A 12658-nucleotide genomic window follows, 5' to 3' on the forward strand; every position below is an offset into this window, starting at 1 on the left:
TGTACAGTCCAAACGGCAGTGTCTGGACTTGGTAATGGTAATCCTGTACCACAAATCTGAGGTACTCCTGGCGAGGATGGTAAATGGGGACATGCAGGTAAGCATCCTTGATGTCCCAGGATACCATGTAATCCCCCTCGTCCAGGCTTGGAATAACCGCCCTGAGCGATTCCATCTTGAACTTGAATTTTTGTGTTCAAGGATTTTAAATATAAAATGGGTCACACCGAACCATGCGGTTTCGGTACCCCAACCCGTGTGGAATAGTAACCCCGTCCTTGTTGAAGTAGGGGCACCTTGAGTATTACCTGCTGGGAATACCGCTTATTAATTGCCTCTAGCAAAGCCTCCCTGCCTGAGGGAGTTGTCAGCAAGGCATATTTTAGGAAACGGCTGGGGGGAGACATCTCGAATTCCAGCTTGTACCCCTGAAATACTACTTGAAAGAAACAGGGATCCACCTGTGAGCGAGCCCACTAATTGCTGAAATTTTTGAGACGGCCCCCCACCGTACCTGGCTACACCTGTGGAGCACCCGCGTCATGGTGTGGCCTCACAGGAGGCGGGGGAAGAATCTTGATTCTGGGAACAGGCTGACTGGTGCAGCTTTTTTCCCTCTACCCTTGTCTCTGTACAGAAAGGAAGCGCCATTTGACCCGCTTGCTTTCTGAAGCCGAAAGGACTGTACCTTTGTCTGTGAGGAAACCTGAGGTAAAATTATTTCTTCCCAGCAGTTGCTGTGGATACGAGGTCCCAGAGACCATCCCCAAATAATTCCTCACCCTTATAAGGCTCTCTATGCGCTTTTTAAGTCAGCATCACCTGTCCAGTGACAGGTCTCTAATACCCTCCTGACAGAATGGAACATTACATTTATTTTGGATGCCAGCCGGCAAAATATCCCTCTGTGCATCCCCCATATATAAGACGACGTCTTTAATATGTTTTTATGTTTGCCAACTAGTATCCCTGTTTGACAGGGTCACCGACCACGCTGCAGCAGCACTATCTGCAGGTCTCAGTCTAGTACCTGAGTGTGTAAATACAGACTTCAGGATAGCCTCCTGTTTTTATCAACAGGTACCTATTAAAGTGGCCGTATCCTAAGACGGCAGTGCCACCTTTTTTTGACAAACGTGTGAGCGCCTTATCCACCCTAGGGGATATCTCCCAGCGTAACTTATCCACCTGGCGGGAAAGGGTACGCCATCAGTAACTTTTTATAAATTACCAGTTTCTTAACGGGGGAACCCACGCTTTCACACACTTCATTTATTCATCTGATGGGGGAACAAAACACTGCCTGTTTTTTCTCCCCAAACCTAAAACCCATTTTTAGAGGTGCTTGGGTTAAAGTCAGAAATGTATAACACATTTTTATTGCCGGGATCACGTCACGGATGTTCCTAGTGGATTGTGTATATGTCTCCACCTTGTCGACACTGGAGTCAGACTCCGTGTCGACATCTGTGTCTGCCATCTGAGAGCGGGCGTTTTTGAGCCCCTGATGGCCTTTGAGACGCCTGGGCAGGCGCGGGCTGCGAAGCCGGCTGTCCCACAGCTGTTACGTCATCCACCCTTTTATGTAAGGAGTTGACACTGTCGGTTAATACCTTTCACCTATCCATCCACTCTGGTGTCGGCCCCACAGGGGGCGACATCACATATATCGGCCTCTGTTCTGTCACCATATAAGCCTCCTCATTCAACATGTCGACACAGCCGTACCGACACACCGCAGACACACAGGGAATGCTCTAAACGAGGACAGGACCCACAAAAGCCCTTTGGGGGGACAGAGTAAGAGTATGCCAGCACACACCAGAGCGCTATATATATATATATACAGGGACTAACTGAGTTATGTCCCTAATAGCTGCTTTTTATATAATATACTGTATACAGTGCCAATTTTAATGCCCCCCCTCTCTTTTCCCTCTTACTGTACTGTAGAATTGCAGGGAAGAGCCAGGGAGCTTCCTTCCAGCCGAGCTGTGAGGGAAAAATGGCGCCAGTGTGCTGAGGAGATAGGCTCCGCCCCTTTTTCGCGGCCTATTCTCCCGTTTTTTATGGAATTCTGGCAGGGGTATTTACCTCATATATAGCCCCTGGGGCCATATATTGAGGTATTTTAGCCAGCCAAGGTGTTTTTATTGCTGCCTCAGGGCGCCCCCCCCCAGCGCCCTGCACCCTCAGTGACCGGAGTGTGAAGTGTGTGAGAGGAGCAATGGCGCACAGCTGCAGTGCTGTGCGCTACCTTGGTGAAGACAGAGTCTTCATGCCGCCGATTTTCCGGACCATCTTCTTGCTTCTGGCTCTGTAAGGGGGACGGCGGTGCGGCTCCGGGACCGAACATCAAGGCTGGGCCTGCGGTCGATCCCTCTGGAGCTAATGGTGTCCAGTAGCCTAAGAAGCCCAATCCGGCTGCAAGCAGGCGAGTTCGCTTCTTCTCCCCTTAGTCCCTCGCTGCAGTGAGCCTGTTGCCAGCAGGTCTCACTGAAAATAACAAATTCTAAGACTATAACTTTCTAAGAGCTCAGGAGAGCCCCTAGTGTGCATCCAACCTCGGCCGGGCACGAAATCTAACTGAGGCTTGGAGGAGGGTCATAGTGGGAGGAGCCAGTGCACACCAGGTAGTCTAACATCTTTCTAGAGTGCCCAGCCTCCTTCGGAGCCCGCTATTCCCCATGGTCCCTTACGGAGTTCCCAGCATCCACTAGGACGTTGGAGAAAACACATTCCCACATTTAGGACAGATAGAACAGTTTCTCTTTCCCAGTTAAGTATGTTAGTTATACTATATCATTTGTTGGAATGTAACACAGGATGTTGCCACTCGCACATCCCAATATAAAGTCCAATACTACTGTTACTTGACCATTGTCTTCTATCATTACCCCAGTTACTTACTGCATTTTCTGAATTTCATCTTCATCTACTTTCTGCTTCTTTTCTCTTTTCTCCTTTACTTCCACCTTCACTTTTTTAGCACTGAGTAAATCTGACGTTTCTCCCGTCAGTGGTACAGCAGGACTTCCAGATGCTTTCACCTGACCAAGAAACATGTGAGACCATACAGAAAGTGAGAGATGCATTGCACCATGATACAGGACAAGTGAGAGTTCAGTGAGCCACAAGAAAGCTGAACAAATGGATTCCATACCTGTCTAATGGGTAAAAAATAATCATTAAGGAGTTTCCACATATACCCATTATAATACATATAAACAGGTTATGCAATATAATTTAAGTCGAACACAGGCAGATTTCTCCCATGTTTCATATTAGGGGAAATAACACATGCTGTCCCCTCATCTACACCAGTCCTGTATTATCAAAGCTGCTTGCGTATTTGTCCTATATCAGGTTTGCTACATTTTCCAATCCCTGATGGACCATTTAGTACATATGTGGAAATTCAGATGTCACAGGTGTTTGAGAACGTAGTTACTACTTTTATACTGCATGCATAGAAAATGTTGCATTTTAGTTGCATGTGGAATACCAAACAGCTAAACAATTTCAGAAATTACTTACATGGGGCACAATCCGGAATTTTTTTTATACAGATAGCATGCTGTCAATTGACCATAAACCAGCAAGAATTATAAAAATAAGAGGCCATTTTTAATTCAGGGTGATATGCCACTAAACATAATGGCAACTTATGACTCTGTACATGCACCTAACAGCCATAACATTACAGCTGCTCAATGTTGTATAGGCCCCCTCATGCTGCCAAAACAGCCCTGAGGCATAAAATCCACAAGACCACTGAAGGTATCCAGTAGTATCCAGCACGGCATACCTTATACAGGCAGCCGGGATCCCGACCACCAGTATGCTGGCAGTGGGGCAAACACTACAAAGCCCCTTGCGGGCTTTCTGCGCTCACGGTGACTCGCTGCGCTTGCTACAGGATCTATTCTCACTCTGTGGATGTCATGGACACCCAAGGAGGGAGAAAAGCCTGTGGCGCCGGTAATCCGGTGAAAGGATTTCACTGCCTGTCGGAATTCCAATGTCGCCATTGTTACCGCAGGGATCCAGACAGGTCACATCGTGATCGCCTCCCTCTGGCACACAGATGTTAGCAGCAGATCCTTTAAAGTGCTAAGCTGCAAGGTTGGGCCTCCATGGCTTGGACTTGTTTTTCCAGCACATCCCACAGATGCTCGATCGGATTGAGATCTCAAGAATTTGGAGGCCAAGGCAACACATTGAACTCTTTGCCATGTTCCACAATCCATTACTGAACAATGTTTGCAGCATGGCAGGATGTATTATCCTGCTGGCAGAGGCCACTGCCATCAAGCAATACTATTGCCAAGGGGTGTACTTGGTCTGCAACAATTTTTAGCTAGGTGGTACGTGTCAAAGTAACATCCACATGAATGCCAGGACCCAAGGACTCCTAGAACATTACACTGCCTCCGTCGACTTCCCATAGTGCATCTTGCTGCCATCTCTTCCCCAGGTAAATGACACACGCACCCGGCTATCCATATGATGTAAAAGAAACAGTGATTCATCACATCATATCACTTTCTTTTATTGCTCCATGGTCCTGTTCTGACACTTACATGCCCATTGTAGGCACGTTCAGTGGTGGACAGGGGGTCAGCAGAGGCAGTCTAACTGGTCTGCAGCTAGGCAGCAAGCTGCGATGCACTGTGTGTTCCTACACCTGTCTATCATAGCCAGCATTAACTTTTTCAGCAATTAGTGCTACAGTAGCTCTTTTGTAGGACAGGACCAGACAAGCTAACCATTGCAGAAATTGTTTTTAAATACTACACTAGAGGCTGTCGGTCTTCCAAATCTTATTTTGCAGACTACGGTGAGTTGAAGCAAAAAGCAGTAGCAATGAGATGTATTAACATCTCAGCTCCTGAAGTGGAGGAGTACAAACTCTCCCCTCCGGCAATGCCTGTCACAGCCCACAGTGCAACAGCTGATGCGCTGTGTCTCACCGCCCAGCCTGCTCCAGTGGGCATGCGCAAGATCTCCCATGCAGCCCGGAGCCCAGCAGCCAGTGACCTTACTGAGAATGTCGAAATTGCTAGCTGCAGGTGTCAAAACGGTCAGTGCCACTGTCTGTCCATACATAGACTGGCACATTGGCATGCTCTCTTGTAGACAGACGTGCCATTAATGCATGTCACACACTGCCACAGTAACACGGGAGAGAAGCAGTACCTGCGCACTATGCGGATACCACATTACCCCATAACAGCTGATATATCTCCCCCTCCCTATGTTCCCAGAAACAACTGAATCACCGTCTTAATAAGTAACATAAGGAAATGCACTTAAAACTGGACAGGTTCTACTGGCAGGGGCCATAATAGCTAAGGCGAGCTCTTATCTGCTGACTGCAGGAGGAGGATTCTACACAGAACGTGTGGAATTTTGGGGTAGATTTATTAAGCCTGGTGAAGTGATAAAGTGCAAGGTGATAAAGCACCAGCCAGTCAGCTACTAACTGTCATTTTTCAAACCCAGCCTGTGACATGGTAGTAAGGATCTGATTGGCTGGTCCTTTAGCACCTTCCACTTTATCACTTCACCGAGCTTAATAAATCTGCCCCACAGGTCGCAGTACCGGCAGCTACTGCACAGCGCTGCGACTCCCCCTCTCTCGCATCTCAAATAACATTGATTGGAAATCTATAGCAGGACTCAGCAGCAATGTGCGGCCTCCTACACGGCAGCACCACACACCGAGATCTCCGCTCACCTCGCTCTCCCCATCCTCCGCTTTCTCCAGCTGCTCCACTGCTACAGCGTCAGAGGCGGACGCAGCGGTAAGCCCCGCATCCTCCGATGTCGGTGCATTGGCCCCAGGATCCGCCATGTTGCCTGCAACCACTTCCTGTTCCGCCTACGTCGCGTAGCTGTATAATTATTCCCTGACGTCATCTTATCACGGTGCATACAGTAGCTCTGAGAAACCGAAAGTAAAAAATCAGCTATGCTCAATATCAGTGGCCTAGACGGTAGCGTCTACTTTACCTTCATAGACACAACCTACTGGTCCACTTCACTGATTTCACTGCTCGATACATCAATCCTATAGTTTTTAAATATTAAAGCAAACTGCTTCTGCATTCTGAAAGCAGCATGATCATGTGGTGGTGGTCAGACCTGTCCCTAACCAATATGAGGCCCTAGGCAAGATTTGGGCTGGTACCGCCGCTAGTTCCGCCTCTGACAGTGCACCCCTTTCCCAGCACCATCACCACTGACCCATAGCAGTTCTCATTTTGGTGCTCCTACCTCCTATATTTTAAATAGGAACAGTGCGGGGGGCATGGCCACACAATAGTACCCACAATTCAAATTACGTCACACAGTAGGGCAACTTTATTCTCAATTTATCATGAGAGAATGTCCCTTATTCATGTTACATTACACAGTAGTACCACTTTACCTTATATACGTTACTCCTCACAGTAGTGCCCCTTATTCACATTACATCACACTGAATTGCCTTCTTCACATTACACCACCCCCACTTAATTCACATTAGACCATACCGTAGTGCCCTTTCAATACGTTTTTCCACACAGTAGAGCACCTTATACACATAATGTCATGTCACACATTAGTAATGCTTTTATACACTTAATACCACAAAGTAACGCCCCTCACACATATAACACACATTATTAATGTCCTTATAAACAAAATGTGCCTTACACATAAGCCACACATTATTAATGCCCTTATACACATAATGACACACATAGTGGGGGTAATTTAGACTGCATCGCTGCAGCGGCAACGATCGCAATCTGAATTACTTTGTGGAGTGTGCACGTGCAGCGCCCTCACTGCGCATGTGCACCCTGCGAGCCCAGTGAGATGCTATCAGCGTCTCAGGGCTGCGATCGCCTCTTCCTGATTGACAGGCAGAGGCGGTCGCCGAGCGGGAAAGGTGGTGTCAATGGCATAAGAACACCATTGGCGCGACGCGGTCCGGACAACGGAGGCATGTGCGGACCGCTAGGGGGTGGGCAGCGGCGGCTGCGTGACATCACAAACAGCTGCCTCGACCCAGGACGCGGCGGGTAGCTCCCTGCCAGAGCGCAGGAGCTGCACAGGTAGGGAGCTACTCGCCAAGTACAAAAGTATCGCCGTCGTGCGATGCTATTGTACCTGTGCGGGGCGGTAGGGCCAGAAATGCGGGGCAGACTAGCCTTGTGCTAGGCGTCCCCCCGCATGTCTGTGAAGCTGATCGTGGATGTGCTAAATTTAGCACATCTACGATCAGATCTGAATTAGGCACAGGACCCCTTACACCAGAGGTTCTCAAACTCGGTCCTCAGGACCCCACACAGTGCATGTTTTGCAGGTAACCCAGCAGGTGCACAGGTGTATTAATTACTTACTGACACATTTTAAAAGGTCCACAGGTGGAGCTAATTATTTCACTTGCGACTCTGTGAGAAAACCTGCAAAACATGCACTGTGTGTGCCCCCGAGGACCGAGTTTGAGAACCTCTGCCTTACACCTATGCCGCACATCATTAATGCATTTATACACATGACACACATAATGCCCCTTACACATATGCCGAACACCAGGGGCGAATTGGGATAAAAAAAAAACAGCCCGGGAAATTTCTGGATGCAGCACCATTGGAGACTGAGTCTATTGAGGGGGTGGAGTCAGTCACGCAGGGCAGAAAACACTCCTCTTAGGGCCTGTTTCAGTTGGATGCAGTTGCAGCCTTCCTTGGGTCTTTTACAGAAATTTTGTCTGCTACTTTCGGCTAATGCAGCTCCCTAGTGTACATCCATGCATATGAATGAACAAGGACTGAGATGCCCGCTGCAATCATGCTTTGTGCGTCATTAGACGCCACCATCGGTCACACCACTGACATTTTCACCAGTCCTATGCTAGGTGCAGATCGTACATCTGAGTATGGCCTCCCATGTGAGCAGTGTCTCTATACGTGTGTGTACAGGGGGATATGTGTCAGTGTGTGAGATGCTGGGTACAGGGGGATGTGTGTATCAGTGTGTGAAGTGCTGTGTGTGTCAGTGTGTGTGGAGTGTCAGTGTGTGAGGTGCTGAGTACAGGGATCTGTGCCAGTGTGTGAGGTGCTAGTGAGGGGCTGGGTACAGGGGGCAGTGTGTGGTGCTGGGTGTACAGGGTCTGTCAGGGTGTATGTGTGGTGCTGGGTGTACAGGGGGCAGTGTCTCAGTGTGTGAGGTGCTGGGTACAGGGGGCTGTGTGTCAGTGTGTGAGGTGCTGGGTAGAGGGGGCTGTGTGTCAGTGTGTTAGGTGCTGGATACAGGGGGCAGTGTGTGAGGTGCTGGTGAGAGGCTGGGTGCAGGGGGCTGTGTGTGTTGCAGGGTACAGGGGGCAGTGTGTCAGGTACTGGGTACAGGGAGCAGTGTGCGTGTTGCTGGGTACAGGGGGCAGTGTGTGAGGTACTGGGTATAGGGAGCAGTGTGTGTGGTGCTGGGTATAGGGGGCAGTGTGTGTGGTGCTAGGTACAGGGGGCAGTGTGTGAGATGCTAGTGGGAGGCTGGGTGCAGAAGGCTATGTGTCAGTGTGTGTGGTGCTGGGTACAGTGGGCAGTGTGTGTGGTGCTTGGTACAAGGGGCTGCGTGTGTGGTGCTGGGTACAGGGGGCAGTGTGTGAGATGCTAGTGAGAGGCTGGGTGCAGGGGGTTGGGTGTCAGTGTGTGGGGTTGCAGAGAACTAGGGTAGTGATAGATGGGGCTGCCTCCCAGCAGTAAAGTCAGCCAGACCCCCTTCCGCTTACCAAGGTCCTGGTTCCTTGCACTGGTGTCCGGGCGAGTTGAAGTCAGCAGTAGGTATAGAACTACTATTCCTCAGTCATCATTTCCGCAGCAGATGCACGCTGGAGACGCGGCTATTAGAAGTTGCTGGATGCCGCCCACTATGCAAATAACCCATCTGCAGCCAGCACAGTGAGAGGCCACCAGCCTGGATATGTGTGATGCCTGGCCTCTCACTGCGCTGGCTGTGGCTGGGTTATTTGTATAGTGGGTGGCATCCAGCAACTTCATAGCAGCAGCTCCAGCAAGTCCAGCGACAGCAGTACACAGATTAATCGGCTTCGCTTTGTGGGGGAGGGGGAGCTCAGCCTCAGCACACCAGCAAACCGTCCCGGCATACCAATCCGCCCTTGCTGAATACTATTGCATAACCAACCCACCTGCACATAGTACTCACATGGCCACTAACACTGTCACCTCTGCCTCTGCTTGGATACAGATGTTTCCACCTTGGATACAGATGTGTCCTCAAACATCTTGCCTCAATACCCCATGCAGCAGGAGATGCCTGGCGTGAGTCAGCAGGCAGCTCCCGCCCAGCTCTGCTATAGTCGGGCACCTTTTATTGCTGAAAATGCATCTTATTTGCATTGCTATGTGACTAGGACACACAAGTTGCTTCTGCTGATTAAAATTATATGTGGCATTGCTATATTCTGTGTGCGACTGTTACTGTATTGGCATACAGAATACTATATTACAGAGAGTTCCAGGAATACACTGCAATGTAGCATTTCATATGCAGATACAGCCGCAGTCACACACATAATATAGGCATGCTGCATATAATTTTAATCAGCAGAAGCTGCTTGTGCCCATAGGCATCCCAAATGCCCTAAGCATTTGCGTAGTTTGCCTAAGCCTAGGGCCGGCTCTGGTGGTGGTGGTGAGGCTTTCTGTCTCTTCTCACTGCTGGCAATGAAGAATAGGCTTTCCGGGTAACCGAAATTGCAGAAACCATTGATACTCAAGAAATTTCAACCTCTAGGAGTAGATGCCGTCAAACCTCCTAAAATGCAGTTTTCTGAGGTTTGGCTACATTTCTCATATACACCAAGATATCACGGAGCTTGGACTCAGTAGGCAATGCCATCTGTAGATGCTGTTGCCTAAAAGAATCCTATCGGGCTAAGGTCATCCCCCCCTGTCGTTTAGATTTTTTTAAATTATTTATTTAGTGCACTAAGCTGCTGCTGGCTCCCCTGCATTCTATGCGCTGCTCCATACACTCCCGCCGCAATACACAGAGCCTATAAATGTGCTGCCACCCACCCCGCTGCAGGTATTCAGTGTGTCTGTGATCACCCGCGTCCATGCTGAGGCCTTGGGCAACGCAGGATTGAGCAGACGCATCAAGCCCGGCGAGGAAGAAGCAAGGAACCTCCGCTTCCTCCTTCGCTCCCCTTCCCAGCAGTCCCACGCAGTCTGCCGGGAGTCAGGACAATCCGACTCCTTCATGTTAAAATCGACGGCCAGGCAGCACAAACGGCGTCTGCACTCAGAACAGTCTAGCAGTGTCACCTGGTAAACCTATGCAGTCAGCATGGTCCTAGAGCTCTACATAGAGAGCGGTAAATAATTAACTAGGTTCCTATCAGTAACTGCCTACTAGGTTCCTATCAGTACTGCCTGTCCAGCTGTGATGAGACTACTAGTCCTAGCACATCTTGCCAACTGGATGTGTTGGGACTTGTAGTACCATCACAGCTAGAGAGGCCTGGTGAGTTATTTTTTGCCATGTGTTAAGTTTACATGTGTTCTGAATTGAGGTAGCATGTCAACATATTTGGTCCTCTACCAATACATATATGCTGATTTATTGTTTAAAGCTGGACCAAACTGGTTACCGGCTGAAGGGTTAAAATTGGATCGGACTGGTTACCCGCTGAAGGGTTAAAGCTGGATCGGACTAGTTACTGGCTGAAGGGTTAACTGGACCTGGTAGAGCTGCACAGGAGACAATATACAGGTTGACTTGTCACCCTTACAATGTAACAAGTTGCACAGGCCCTGAATGCTTGCAAAGGACCTCCTTTTATACCTGAGCAAGAAGCAGCAGGGAGTGTCAGTAAGGATAGTCTCTCATTTGCCCCTGCCATCATGTGACCAGGGGAAAGATGGTGGTGCCCATGCAGGAGACAGAGGGGACACCAGCCTAACACCACCAGACTCCAGAAAACGTGGACCATGCAGTGAGGTCCCCACAGGCTGCCAGACGCTGGATCACTGCTTTCACAAGACCCGAAGTGTCAGTGGTAAGCAATTAGGACACTGGCGGTGGCCACACATCCTGATATCAAGCAGGAAGTGGAAGGAAATAAAGGCAATAAGGCAGTTGTAGACAATACGCTGAAGGTGTTTGGAGGCAAAAGGGAGGAGAGAGATGGGTCAGTAGTTGGAGAGAGTGTCAGTATCGAGGGCACATTTATTAAGAATAGAGGAAACAAGGGCATGCTTGAAGGTAGAGGGGACAGTACCTGATGAGAGGGAGAGACTGAGGAGGTGGGCAAGATGGGAACAGACAGGAGAGAGGTAGTGGAGGAGGTGGGAGGGGATAGGGTTAAGTACTAGGTGGAGGGCAATTACTTTCTCTCCAAATACAGGGAAAAAATATAAGTCAGAGTTGGTAAGAAGGATGGGGTTGGGTGGTCAGGTAAAGGAAGGGGCAGGTTGCTGATGGTCTGGTGGAATGTGATGTCCTGATATATGGCGTAAAGTTTGGATGTGAAGTCGGTGACAGTGTCAAGGGCAGACAGTGTGGAGGGGAGTTGGGGGGGGCAGAGGAGGAAGTTGACAGTGGCAAAGAGATGTAGGGGGCTTGAAGACTGGGAGATGAGGTTCTTGAAATAAGACTGTTTAAAGAGGGAGAGGGCAGCACTGAAGGATCAGAGCATACATTGTAAATGGAGGAAGTCCGCCGTAGAGCATGATTTCCTCTACTCCAGTGATTCCTCAAGGCACCATAATGGTCCAGATTTTAAGGATAACCATGATTGAGTACATGTGAAGTAATTAGTACTTCAGTCATTTTGATTTAATCATTTGTGCTCAATCATGGATATCCTCAAAACCTAGAAAGATGGGGTTCCTTGAGAACTGCATTTGGGAACCACTGTCTTAGAGTGTAGAGATGGCTGTAAGCTCACCGTGGATAGTCGACTTTAATAGGGATCCTGTTAGTAGACCCTCATACCAAAAAAGGCAAACAGCCCACTGTTACATATAAAAAAGATTCTTACATTTCTTAAAATACTACAAAGTTCAGCTTTCAGATTTCTTATAGGGATAATTTAATCAAACAAAAGGCATTGATCCACTCCGAGATCTGAGGTGCATGTTGTATGTGACCACATTGTTTAAATAAAAATCAGAGATTCTGCACTCACCATAATAAACAATCAGATTTTTGTTCATATTTTGATCAAAACATTTAAGCTTGCAGCCCCCATCAAGGGACCCATGTTTCTGCAAGTTCCTGTTTATTTGATTCATTTTTTAGTCTTTTTGTGATCGCATCTTCTCATGTACCCCAGTGCTATCTTATTTAATCCAACTTGTGGCAGCTGTTTTCCTAGGTGTTTTACAGCAGATCTGCTTGGTGACTGTCTCACCTTTACAAACCAGTGTGCATGTGAGCACTAAACTAGTGAGCATATCTAAAGTTTAATTCAAATGTGTTAGCAATTGCCATGTTTTTAATTCTGAGTGATAGAGTAGGAACTTGCAGAAAAATGGGGTCCTTTGACAGAGGCTGCAAGCTTAAATGTTTTGATTAAAAAAATGAATTAAAACCCAATTATTTATTATGGTGAGTGCAGAGTCTCTGTCATCTATCTATG

General features: G+C 48.4%; 1 protein-coding gene across 1 annotated transcript in view; it reads right to left on the minus strand.

Moving 5' to 3' along the window:
- The window catches only part of TAF11 (TATA-box binding protein associated factor 11), a 35284-nt gene extending 29380 nt beyond the window's left edge, over positions 1-5904 (minus strand). Inside the window, exons 1-2 of the mRNA XM_063954908.1 lie at positions 5741-5904; positions 2911-3050 (exon numbers count right to left, since the gene is read on the minus strand). Of these exons, the coding sequence (XP_063810978.1) occupies positions 2911-3050; positions 5741-5857 (257 nt within the window). The 5' untranslated portion in view covers positions 5858-5904. The remainder of the gene's footprint in view (positions 1-2910; positions 3051-5740) is intronic.
- Between the last annotated feature and the right edge of the window lie 6754 nt (positions 5905-12658).

This window comes from Pseudophryne corroboree, chromosome 2 (assembly GCF_028390025.1).
Source record: "Pseudophryne corroboree isolate aPseCor3 chromosome 2, aPseCor3.hap2, whole genome shotgun sequence".
Classification (NCBI taxonomy): Eukaryota; Metazoa; Chordata; class Amphibia; order Anura; family Myobatrachidae; genus Pseudophryne; species Pseudophryne corroboree.